This window comes from Archocentrus centrarchus, unplaced genomic scaffold, assembly GCF_007364275.1.
Source record: "Archocentrus centrarchus isolate MPI-CPG fArcCen1 unplaced genomic scaffold, fArcCen1 scaffold_87_ctg1, whole genome shotgun sequence".
Lineage (NCBI taxonomy): Eukaryota > Metazoa > Chordata > Actinopteri > Cichliformes > Cichlidae > Archocentrus > Archocentrus centrarchus.
In genome coordinates, this window is record NW_022060297.1 from 417,874 (window position 1) to 429,361 (window position 11,488).

General features: G+C 40.6%; 1 protein-coding gene across 1 annotated transcript; it reads right to left on the bottom strand.

Moving 5' to 3' along the window:
• Positions 1-20: 20 nt before the first annotated feature.
• LOC115777937 (60S ribosomal protein L23-like) lies at positions 21-8,042 on the bottom strand. The gene is made up of 5 exons (XM_030725960.1): positions 7,969-8,042; positions 6,759-6,842; positions 4,834-4,962; positions 672-785; positions 21-150 (listed from the first exon to the last, which is right to left on the bottom strand). Exons 1-5 carry the CDS (start codon positions 7,979-7,981, stop codon positions 68-70), a joined length of 423 nt encoding a protein of 140 aa, XP_030581820.1. The 5' UTR covers positions 7,982-8,042; the 3' UTR covers positions 21-67.
• Positions 8,043-11,488: the final 3,446 nt, after the last annotated feature.

Sequence of the window (11,488 nt, forward strand, 5' to 3'; positions counted from 1 at the left end):
ATGAAACCACCCAGACAATAGCTCAATAACAAGTTTTTATTGAAAACAAACCGGTGCGTGCTCGAGCTCAGGCTATGCTGCCAGCATTGGAGGCGATCCTGGGCCACAGGTCAGCACACTCTTTGGCCACGGGGCCTGTGATGGCAGAACCTGTAGACATACACAAGGAGCTACTTTAGTGCCAACACTGTTAATTTACACAAATGCCTGAAAAGAGAAACTGTGATGTGACCTTTATGGAGAAGAGTCCACGTTTCATTGCTGGATAATGTAATGTTAATGTGATGTTTGACCCATCGCATTAACCAATAAATTTAAAAACACTTTGAGCAGGTTTGTCTCATCCCTGATTGAGCTCAGTCAGCCACAGTGGGTCGCTGCTGTCTCACCCACAGTGATGAGATTAATATTCCCTTCTACGACAACTCGCCGAGCCACCGAGCAGACAAAGCAAGTGCTTTTGGAAGGGCAGGTATGCTCCCGTCACGACCACCGAGATTAATTTGGTTCAAATTTCCTGCCGGTTAAAGGAAAATTAAAACTGAACCCTCTCCAGCAACCAAAACCTGCTCGATTCAAGACTCAGTGACGGTCACTGTGCTTCAAGACACTTTACACCAACAACCCCACAGAGAGCATGATGAATGACATGCCATCTGTCAAAAACCCACCTTTCAGTTCTCCTTTGTTGTTTACTATGACACCCGCATTGTCTTCAAAATAGAGAAACACGCCATCTTTTCGTCGATACGACTTCCGCTGCCGAATCACCACCGCAGGATGCACTGTGGAGAGAACGAGGGACATTTGAGCTCAAACCAAAACACACACGCACCAATATTTAAACACTTGCTGAAAATACCGTCAAATTTTATGTGCAACTGACAGTTAAATTCAGTCCACAAATTGTAATGAGGTCACTTCTGAAGCCACCTAACTGTCAGGAGCTGTGTTGTAGGAGCCTGGATTTCAGGGTTTTGCCCATAAAGCTCTAAAATGAGAGCCTGAACTTCACTCAATGAGTAGGAGTGTTGAACCATTCTGCTGCTGCCTTAATGGGCCTCAACATCAACCTGTGTGTTTTCCACAGTGGAACTCTGCTTCTCTAAATGCACGCTCTAAATACAGACATCTGGAAATCACTGCCACAGACTCCAGAACATGAAGCTCCACACAAGCTACTGAACTCTGTGCAAGTGTCAGATTAGCATAACATTAGATTAGCAGTCATCTTAAGACATTTTAACCACTTAACTGGCGGCTAAAAAAAACAAAAAACGCCTGAAAAAGCATACCCAAATTAAATCAGCTGCTGTTCCTGAACTCTTTGGAGTACACACAAAAGTTTAGTGTCTTTGCGAAGCAGACAACCTATATTTTTCATTTATGTAGTCAAAAGCACTGTAACTGTAATGAGTTTGTAGCTATTAAGTTTGGAACACAGAAAAAGTAGACAATTTTTGCCTCGCCTAGATTTTTCCTGATTGTTATCATGTAACTACACACTGAATATAGAAGGTAACGACTGGAAAATACATTGGAGCTGTAGAATGAAGTCTTTTTGTCGTGCATTTCGAATTTCATCAAGATAGCACAAAAGCCTATTGTTTTGTAAAGGTTTTTGTGCATTGATGCCCTGGCGTGCTCTCTCATGTGCCATTTGGATAGTCCAAGTGCCGCATCTAAGCCCCCTTTGACATGCAAATTTTAAAGGGCTGTAACTCCTCAATGCTTCAACATACAGTCATCAATGAGGGCTCTAATCAAAGATACTGTCCTGAGGAATCCTGTACTACACACAAAATTACTGAATAAATCATAAATAAAGCCATATTAATCCAATAAAATATGAATGACACTATTGTACATTGTAAAAAAAAAAATAGTCACAAAACAAATCACCATTTCTGTAAATGCTATTTTATTTTTCAGAGTAATGTAAAAAAAAAAACACAGCACAGCAAACTGCAACTATTTACAATTATTCTGCTCTACCCCCACCCCCCCTCACATGGAATTTTCAATGTGCCACCGGTTATAACAGTCTCTGTTTGGGACAAAGCACAATGGCTTGTCACATGTGGTGCACTGGCCCTTCTGGCCCGTGCTGTAACAGGCATTAGATCCTCTTCATCAGATGAAGAAGCCTCTTCCACCATCTTCTCTTTGGCTGGCTGCCACTCATGATCAGAGGTTCCCCTAATTTGTAAAAGAAGGAAAATGTCAGGCCTTCATGCACCAAAAACCCAGTCATTTTTCAGTGATTCCCTTACACACACAAATAAATACATTGTATATCAAAAAAAGTTACAGTAAATGCAGACAGTGCATACACACATAAAATAAAAACCACACAATCCTCCCAGTAGTCCTTGTCTGATACAAAATGTACAACCTCCTCCCATACAATAACCCCCAACCCCAACTTGTAAAACTTTAGACACTTACTGGTCATCTCCATCGGAAAACAAATCTTCTTCTGATGTTGGATCATCAGTTGAACCCAAAAAGTCTGATGCTGAAATGTCGCTCTCTCTCCGTGTGAGCAATTCCACAACCTCCTGAGCGCTGAACTTGGTCTTGCCGGCGGCCCGCTGTGCCATTTCGCAAAACTCCAAAACAACGATGCGATCACGACGAATCTCAAATGAAGCTCTGAGACGTTGTCCACCTCACCTTGCCCTTTTATCGGGTTATGCTGACGTAATAGAGAAGCCCACGAAACCCCCAATCGATACTTACAGTACACCTTTCCCTACCCCCAAACACCTGGCACATTTCAATACGTAAATCACACCACTATACAGCGCCCACGCAAACACACAATATAAGTGGCGCCACAGCGGCGCACGGTTATATTTTCTGTGTAATGGTGCATGCCAAGCTCAGCATTACATACATATTTACATCAGAACGGCATATAATACGAGGACGAGCTGAGAATAAAAACTTACCTTCTGCCTTCTGAGTAACAGGTGTTCATTTGCAGCGATAAAACTGGTCAAATCAGCGACGACATTCTCTAATACAAAATAATCCACTCTCGTGAGTCATTTAGTCACTTCGTTGAATAAATGTAGTCTGTTTTTGATGCATTCTGACAATCCATTGCCGAGAGAAAACATTGTAAATACTGTTTATGCACGTCAGCGCATAGACTCCTACTTCCTGTTTGGTTTACGCATGGAGGACGCAGCAAATACGCACTGAATACGCAGGGAGTTTATGCCTTCATGTGAAAACACACCCCATAGTGCCATATACCCACGTGTCGGGAATTTTATTGGCTATCCATCTGTGGTTTTAGATTTCAGGTTAGAGTTGACCAATAAGAACGATTGGAGAACATTTGGGGGCATGTCCTTAAATGTCACATGACGCTCTCTGGATATTATTGGCTCTGGAAAATCCATTTCATAACATGATTGGCTAAATGAGGTGTCAATCGAATTCTGAGGGTCTAGTCTGTCATATAAAAGCATCGTGAGGGCGAACGGCAGCGTTACTGTGACGCTATGAGGCTTCAAAGTCGGAAATCGCTACAGAGGGCCCGGGGGCGGGCCCTTGCCAGTTAACAGGTTAAACCCAGTTTGAAATGTAAATGTCAATCATCAGTTGATGAACTGAACCAATTTGTTTTTTCACAACATTACACTGCAACACACACTACACCCAGGCAGCCACCTGGGTGCAGCACTCCAGATGGTGACTGCAGTTCCTGCTCAGCTGCCAGCTGGAAGGCTACTCCAACTAGAACCTGCAACATGTTTCAGGAAACTGAAGCTGAGCAGGGAAGGAAGCTGCAGTCCCACAAGGTTTCCACAGAAGAGAGACTCAATGGAGAAGTTTCTCTTTATCCTGCCAGTATTTGCAGGACAGCACCTTAAATGGGATTTAATTCTAAGGCTGCAACGAGAAACTCGAATATAAAAAAATCCTTGGTGCAAAGATTTTAGTTTTGATACTTTGTTTAATCTGCAGCGCTCAGCTGTCGCCATGTGAGCCCACGCTTTTCACCCCCATTTGCAACTTGCAATAGAAACATGTGACTAAAAAGTATTACAGCATTAAGCCCATGCACCACAGTTTTCTCAATCAAAGACTGATAATCTAACAGCAGCACCGAAGATGACGCCATCATAGATTAACGTGAATCTGTCTCTCAAACGGTGAAGAGCAAAGAGGTGGAGCTCTCACTGACGGTGAGCTCAGGTGGCGTCAAAGAGAAACAAAAAAACAGCAGCACTTGTTCCTTTAATATTACAAGCTTTACAGGGAAACAGCTGCAGGAGTCCTTCATCAGAGCACCTCATCAACAAGCTCCAGCCTGACGAAGAGAACTTTGCAGCTGCTCCATCCACCATCCATGTTTGACACATGTGCAGTAAAGCTACAGAAGTTACAGTAAAACATGCAGATGAACTGTTAACGCAGTCTGATACATGTTTAAATCAGGCCGATGGCAGCGTCCTGCTTCATATGGCAGAGATACCTGCAGCAAGCAGGGGCGAGTCTAAAGGGGGGCATGGGGCGTTTTCGACCATCTTTATTTCAAGGCTTTAATAACATTATTTGGCAGATTTTGATTAATATAAATATATAAATTGTATTAATAGTTTAAAATAAACAAAGACTGCAATTGTAGTTGCTAAAATGAGCAGAAGAACTGAGCAGTTCATTTTAAGTGTTTTTCTTTTTGGAATATTTATTATTGTTCATTAATAAGACAAAAGTATTTCTTATACAATCACTCAATTAACCACTGAAAAAAACAATACTGAGACCAACTGAAACGTTTGGGGAACGGCACAGTCACCAGGTTTTCCCACTCACCCTTCTTCCTGAGCTCTGGCTTGCCTTTCTTGACTGTGGCCATGACCATATCACCAACTCCTGCAGCAGGCAGACGGTTCAGACGCCCCTTGATGCCTTTCACAGAGATGATGTACAAGTTCTTGGCACCTGAAAAATACAGTAAGAAACATGATAATGCAAATAAAGACAGGGTGGGAGAACAGAGGATGAACAGGACACTGTGGAAAACACTGCAGCCTTCCAGCTCAATTTAAATCCACTTCGTCAGCTTGTCTCATCCCTGATTGAGATCAGTCAGCCACAGTGGGTCGCTGCTGTCTCACCCACAGTGATGAGATCAATATTCCCTTCTACGACAACTCACCGAACCACTGAGCAGGCAGAGCAAGTGCTTTTGGAAGGGGTGAAGAAAAGGAAACAATCAGCCATTGTTCCTATGATTTCATATGACGCTGTCATTTGTTTTAAAGATCAGAGCAGCGCTGATGTTTGTCCCCACGTCCACGACATGCAGTTTGTCAGAAATTACAGAAACTATGCCTCCATATTTTTATGCATTTGTCTCCTTTCAGTCTGTTCTCGAGAAAACGCCGTTAGCCACAAGTTTAACTGCAATGTTTTTAAGTAAGCTCACAGTTAAACACAGAGGCAGGACAGACAGGATGAGGGACAGTTTTACCCCTGGGCCCTCACACTCTTCAGTATACACAACAACAGCTTCATAGACTAACTGCTCACTTCTTCTTCTACTACCTCACTGTGCTATATTAGTACATCAGTATATCATAACCCTCCTCTGTGCAATAACTGGCATTTGTGCAATATTGGCATATTTTGTATACTTGTCACATATTTATTCCCCTGTCGGTGCTTGTGTTTTTTGATGTACACATACATGCTGGTTTTACAGTATTTTTCTTGTTTAAGTTTTATAGGGAAAGGCAGTGAACTGTGGCAGCTGCTTCATTTAAATCATGCTCTGTTTGATGACAATAAAAGCTTTCTATTCTATCAAACATGCACAATAATGTGCATAATCAATTTTAACTGCAACTTCCCCAACATTTGTAAAAATAGATTTGAAGTCAAGCGACCCTTCAGGTGCACTGAAACCTGTGGCTCACAGCATTAGCTCGAGAACAACTGAAAGAAGAGAATCTCATTGAGTGCGATCTGTTTCATACAATAACTTCAGTCAAATCAAGTCTGCATATCATCAAGTCATAAAGGCAGAAACTATCAGGGAACTGACAGCCACCAATGCATGCATGCTAATTTCCACACACAGAGCTTAAAACATCAAATAATCTCTGATTATGTGAATTAGTCAGTACAGCAGACTCTATGCAGCCATGTTTTCCAAGCTGTCATTTATACTTAATAATAAAAGTACTTCCAGAACACACAAAAACTTCTTAAAAACCACTGAAAGTAGTTAAAAGGGAATAAAGAACAAGGCTGTCTTAACACAGGGAGAAGACCACGGCAGTGGGCAGCGTCCCCATATCCAGCATGAAGAGAAACAAATCCACTTTCTCAGCACATCAACCATGGCGCTAAACCAGTCATACCTCTGATGTTAGACAGGAAGCAATTTCCTCAATCAGAGCATGCTTTGAGGTCACCAGACTGAAACATTTGTTGATGCACAAAAATTAACAGGGCACAACTGAGATTTCCCCACTTTCTCCTGACGTTTTGAGTGAGCGCCATTGCTTAGCTAACAAAGAGAAGAGCCCTAAATCACATTTAAACTTGTTCACATATAGTGAAGAATGGTGTGGCCTGCTTTAATTAGTGCATACAAGTGAACAGATAACAGCTGAACATGAAACAGTAGTATGTTTTTGCCTGGTTCTTTAAAACCCGTTAACTTCTTTGGACTTTTAAGACTTTTTTTTTTTTGCACAGGAAAGGTGAAGCAAAGGTTATCCGAGGCCTACCTGTGTTGTCCGCACAGTTGATGACCGCTCCCACTGGGAGACCCAGTGAGATGCGGAACTTGGCTCCAGATGAACCACCACGTCCTGCAGGGAAAGAAACACAGCTCAGTAAGAATCAGTTCTCTCTGACAAACTGGGTATCAGAAACTGATGTTTAGAGAATATACAAATAATCATATTTCAAGTTCAGGTACTTAAACTCAGCATCTTTATTTACATTTAGTCCCAAGACACGACGCTGAAACACCTGACTCAGGTGGAGTGTCATTTGTTACCAAATGACCCTACTAGTTCTTAGCAGCTTATCACCAAGTATGAGAAATCTAAACACCAATGGCTATGCAGTGCGCCACACCAAGTTTAACTAAACTGACCAGAGCACCAAAATGACCTTTTCTCAGCACACAAAGCAATGAACCCAAGCCTAGAGAAGCTTCTTACTCATCTTTATCAGACAGTTTCCTACTGAATATGACAAATGTGTGCAGCCATTAGGACTGGTTTACTCTATTAAACACTGATGAGCTATGTGGCAAACTGCTTAAGAACATTTTAGTTACAAACTTAGCACACAATGTGCGACAAAAACAACACTTTGCTATTCTGTTTGGTTTCGTAGCCAGAAAACACCAATTTTCGTACTGTAAAAGCTATTTTCCATTGACTGCGTTAACAGTACTGCCAAGTAAAATGTAACTGAAAGGTAAAGTTACACTGTACGCCACACATTTTCCATCTGGCTGCCGCGCTGCAATCATTAGTTTGCTCCAAATGCTTCCAATTTCGCCACAATTCACGCTTCGTGTGTACCGGCTCTGCTTAGCTGTCCCAGCTAGCCTCGATTGCCACAAGTGAATTCACTATTGATACACTTTGCAGGCCGACAACTACCGTTTCAATTGACTTAATAATAAGAGCATTCACCGGACAGCAGCCTAAAGGCTGTTCAATAACAGCGAGCCGCACGTAGAAACTTTCGGCCTCTAGCATCTCTGGTTTCGTGAGTACATGGCGCTGAAAGAGAAACATGGCTTCCGTCATGCCAGCTTAACCGTGATCGCTTCAATATCGTTAAATATTGTCAGAAATTCAAAACTAGTCTCACGAAAACATTGTCGTAGCCTCTCTTTTATACATGAGCAACATTATAAGCTGTGGCGCGCCTTATAAATAGCAGATGAAGGTAGATGTTTTAAAGCGAGCCGCGTACCTCTCTTAGACATCGCTGCGGTACGGAAAGAGGAAGGCGGAGAAAGGAATTCTGGGTAAAAAAGCTGAACAGAAGTTCCTCCGGGTCATGACAATCCGCGATGCGTTCAACAGCAGTCGGGAAAAATCCCCCACACGAACTTGGCGTTTACGTTAGTTTTGGGTCTAGGATAGAAATTTGAACTGGAGAGGGTCGGCAGCAGAACACATGAACTGGACGGGCAGCCAACTTTGACAAGGGAGCATTCGTCTCAAGTTACTTTGCTACTTAAAAAACAAAAAAAGTACACTCATAGAGAAACGTAGCCACAGTTATAAAAGTACTAAAATATCTGTCTCATATTGCAGAGGTAAAGCAGGAGACCATGAGGAGAGACATTTTCTCTGGGTGAAGAATCAGTGAACTCACCACACACTGCGTTATTTGACTGCTAGCGCACAATATTCTCAACACATTTGCATTTGTTTTACTATTTTCGATTAGGGGTCATGCTTTAAAACTAGCTGCACAAACTGATGAGTGACCTCTTTTTAGTTTCAAACAGACTGAGGGCTTCTTACCAAAGTTTTTTTTTTTTTTAATTAAACATTTGAACAAATGTACAGGATCATGTGGCATGTATACACAATAAACACATCAGGTTTTACATATTTAAGGCACACAATGATATATAAGCTGAAGATAATACGTCACACGTTAAACGGAGAAAGAAATGTAAAAAGATTAATTAAAAAAAAACAGACAAAGACAAAGACAGAGGGGCAATAGTTCTCATAAAAAAAATCAGTTCTTCATAGGCATCAAGGAGCTGTACACCATGCTTGCTTTTAATCAATTTTAAGGCTCTCAGGTGGTTGTCCATTAGAAGGCATTTAAAGGCTGAAAAGTTAGGTTTTCTATTTCCCCATTTACAGGTGTAGATGAAGAATTTTGCAAGGATTAGCAGGTTGTTAAGTATAAGGTCAGTTCTTCTGTCTCTGAAGGTGATTCCAAATATTATATCTTCCCTTTTTAAGGGATGGGGTAGGGAAAGTTTTGTTGAGATCCAGTCCTGAAAGTTTTCCCAAATGTTCCAGTATGCACACAATAGAAAAAGAGATGGTCTGTTGTTTCACCGTCATTGTCACAGAAGGTGCAGCTGTTTGTGTCCAAGTTGAATCTTTGTCTTAACAGTTCCCTGGATGGAAAAATGTTGTTGAGAATTTTAAAATGTACTTCTTTAGCTTTAGGACTTAACAGGTATTTAAGGTAAGCAGTTCTCCACTTATTAACCTCTCATTCAGGAAACAAATTTAAAATAGAGTTTCTGTTTGGTTGTGCAGGAAAAATAAGATTAGTCAGATGCAGACGCATCCGTTTGTTAGAGTTACTTTTGTCCAAAAGGTTTACTCCATAGATCTGAAGTGCAGGTAATTGAAAATTAGCTGTTTGAGTGCTTATATTTTGAACTAAATATTTGACTGCAGTAGGGACAGAGTTCAATACAGTGTTAAACTGAGTACGCGAGCAGTTCAAATTGTACAATAAGCAAAAATCTTCATAGGACAACCAACCTCCATTGTCATTTAGAAAATGTCTTATGGACCAAATACCTTTTTACATCCAGCGATCCAAAAACAGAGACTTGTTTCTATGTAGCACATATCTATTATTCCATATGGGAGTTTGGTGGGGAGTAAAATTGTGCGTGTACATAAGTTTCCAACATAACAACACCTGTTTGTGAAAAGAGGATAGCTTAACAGGGAGTCTGTTAACACCAAAGTCACAAAGTCCATGCCTCCAATTTTTTAAAATAAACCTTTGGGGAGACAATGCCAGATACTATTACCATTCATTAAAAAAGATTTCAACCAGTTTATTTTTAAAACCGCATTCAAACATTCAAAGTCAATGGCTTGCAAACCACCATCTTTAAAGTCTTTTACCATGTTTGCTTTCTTTAAGTAGTGGACTCGGTTTCTCCATATGAAGTTAAAGTTTAACTGATTTATAGCTTTAATGTATTTGTTGGGTATGGCCATAGAATATGCAGGATAAATACATCGAGCCAACGACTCCATTTTGGTCAAATAGGTTCTCCCGAACAGTGTCAGAACTCTTTGAAGCCATCTATTTACCTGAGATTTGCATTTCTGGATTTTATTTTCTATATTAACAGTTTCATTGAGTTTAGCATCTTTAGTAATTAGTATACCAAGATACTTCACTGAGGATTTAATAGAAATACCGTAAGCTTCTGTGAGATTAGAGTCATGAATTGCCATCAGTTCACATTTTTCTAAGTTCAGAGTTAGCCCTGATGCTTTTGAGAATGTATTAACTAATTCAAGTACTTTAGGGGTTTGGTCCAGTGTGACAGCCGTACCTGCTGTCACCCACATTGAAGCTGATTGGGGCTGGTAATTGGTTTATATTTTTATTCTTAAAGTGTATTTATATATTGTGTATGCTAGATTTTCAATTAATACTTTATTTAGCTTCATTCCTTAGTTGACTATTTGCAGTGCACACATTTAGTTAACTTTAGGTGTCAGTTTGCTATTTTGTGGGATTAATTTCTCTTTTGTTTGAGTTATCAGTTTCTATGGAGCTGCTGCTGGAGGACAACAAGAAGCTCCAGCTGCCCTTCTCCTTATATGGCTGGCATAAACTCCTTAGTGGGTTCTACCATCTGTTTGTAAGGGGAGGGGGGAATTTGTTTGTTAATTAAGTTTTGTTTGTTAGTTTGTGTTGGTTTGTTAGTTGTTTACCCCCTTCTGTTTGTCAGCAGTGGTCTGATCAGCCACTATTTAAGTTCCCCTTTTGTCTTGTTTGTGGGTTTTTTTGTGTTCGAGTTCCTACCTGAGTTGAAGTTTGTTTGCTGACTTTTGTTCTGGGCCCAGCTTATAATTTTTTGGAGATAATTTTTGTAATAAATTAAGAACTTTTTTTTGAAACCATTCAGTGGGTTCCTGGATGGTTTGTGTAAATCCCTCACATCCAGATTCTTCAAAAAGATTGTGGTGTCGTCAGCTAGTTGACTGATTATAATTTGGTCATCAAAAACTTTCAGTTTAGGTATGTTTGACTGTTTTATGAAGAGAGCCATCACTTCCACAGCCAAGATAAAAAGGAAGGGAAATATTGCAGCCCTGTTTTACTCCCCTATTAATGGTGAAGCGTGGAGAAGTACCATGTGGAAGTGCAACTGAACTTAGTGGTGCCATTGTAAAAGCTTTCTACTATTCTGAGAAATTGGGCCCAAAACCAAACATGTGTAAAACTTTGAAAAGGAACTCTAACATATCAAAAGCTTTGTAGAAGTCCAGGAAAAGGATGAAACCTTTATCCTCAATCAAATCCCTATACTCAAGTAAATCCTGCACCAGTCTGATGTTATCGTGTATAGATCCTATGCACATGAACCCGGTTTGTGTTTCAGAGATAACATTTTTAAGACCTGTTTTTAATCTGTTTGTGAATATATATATCAATAATTTGTAGTCACAGTTTAGGAGCGTGATCGGTCGGTACTTGT

Excerpts from the sequence above, each read along its gene's own strand:
- LOC115777937 (XM_030725960.1), bottom strand. Across the intron at positions 786-4,833 it reads GCCAGAGCTCAGGAAGAAGG|TGCATCCTGCGGTGGTGATT; the intron begins GTGAGTGGGAAA and ends TTCTCTCCACAG. Across the intron at positions 151-671 it reads CAACAAAGGAGAACTGAAAG|GTTCTGCCATCACAGGCCCC; the intron begins GTGGGTTTTTGA and ends GTATGTCTACAG.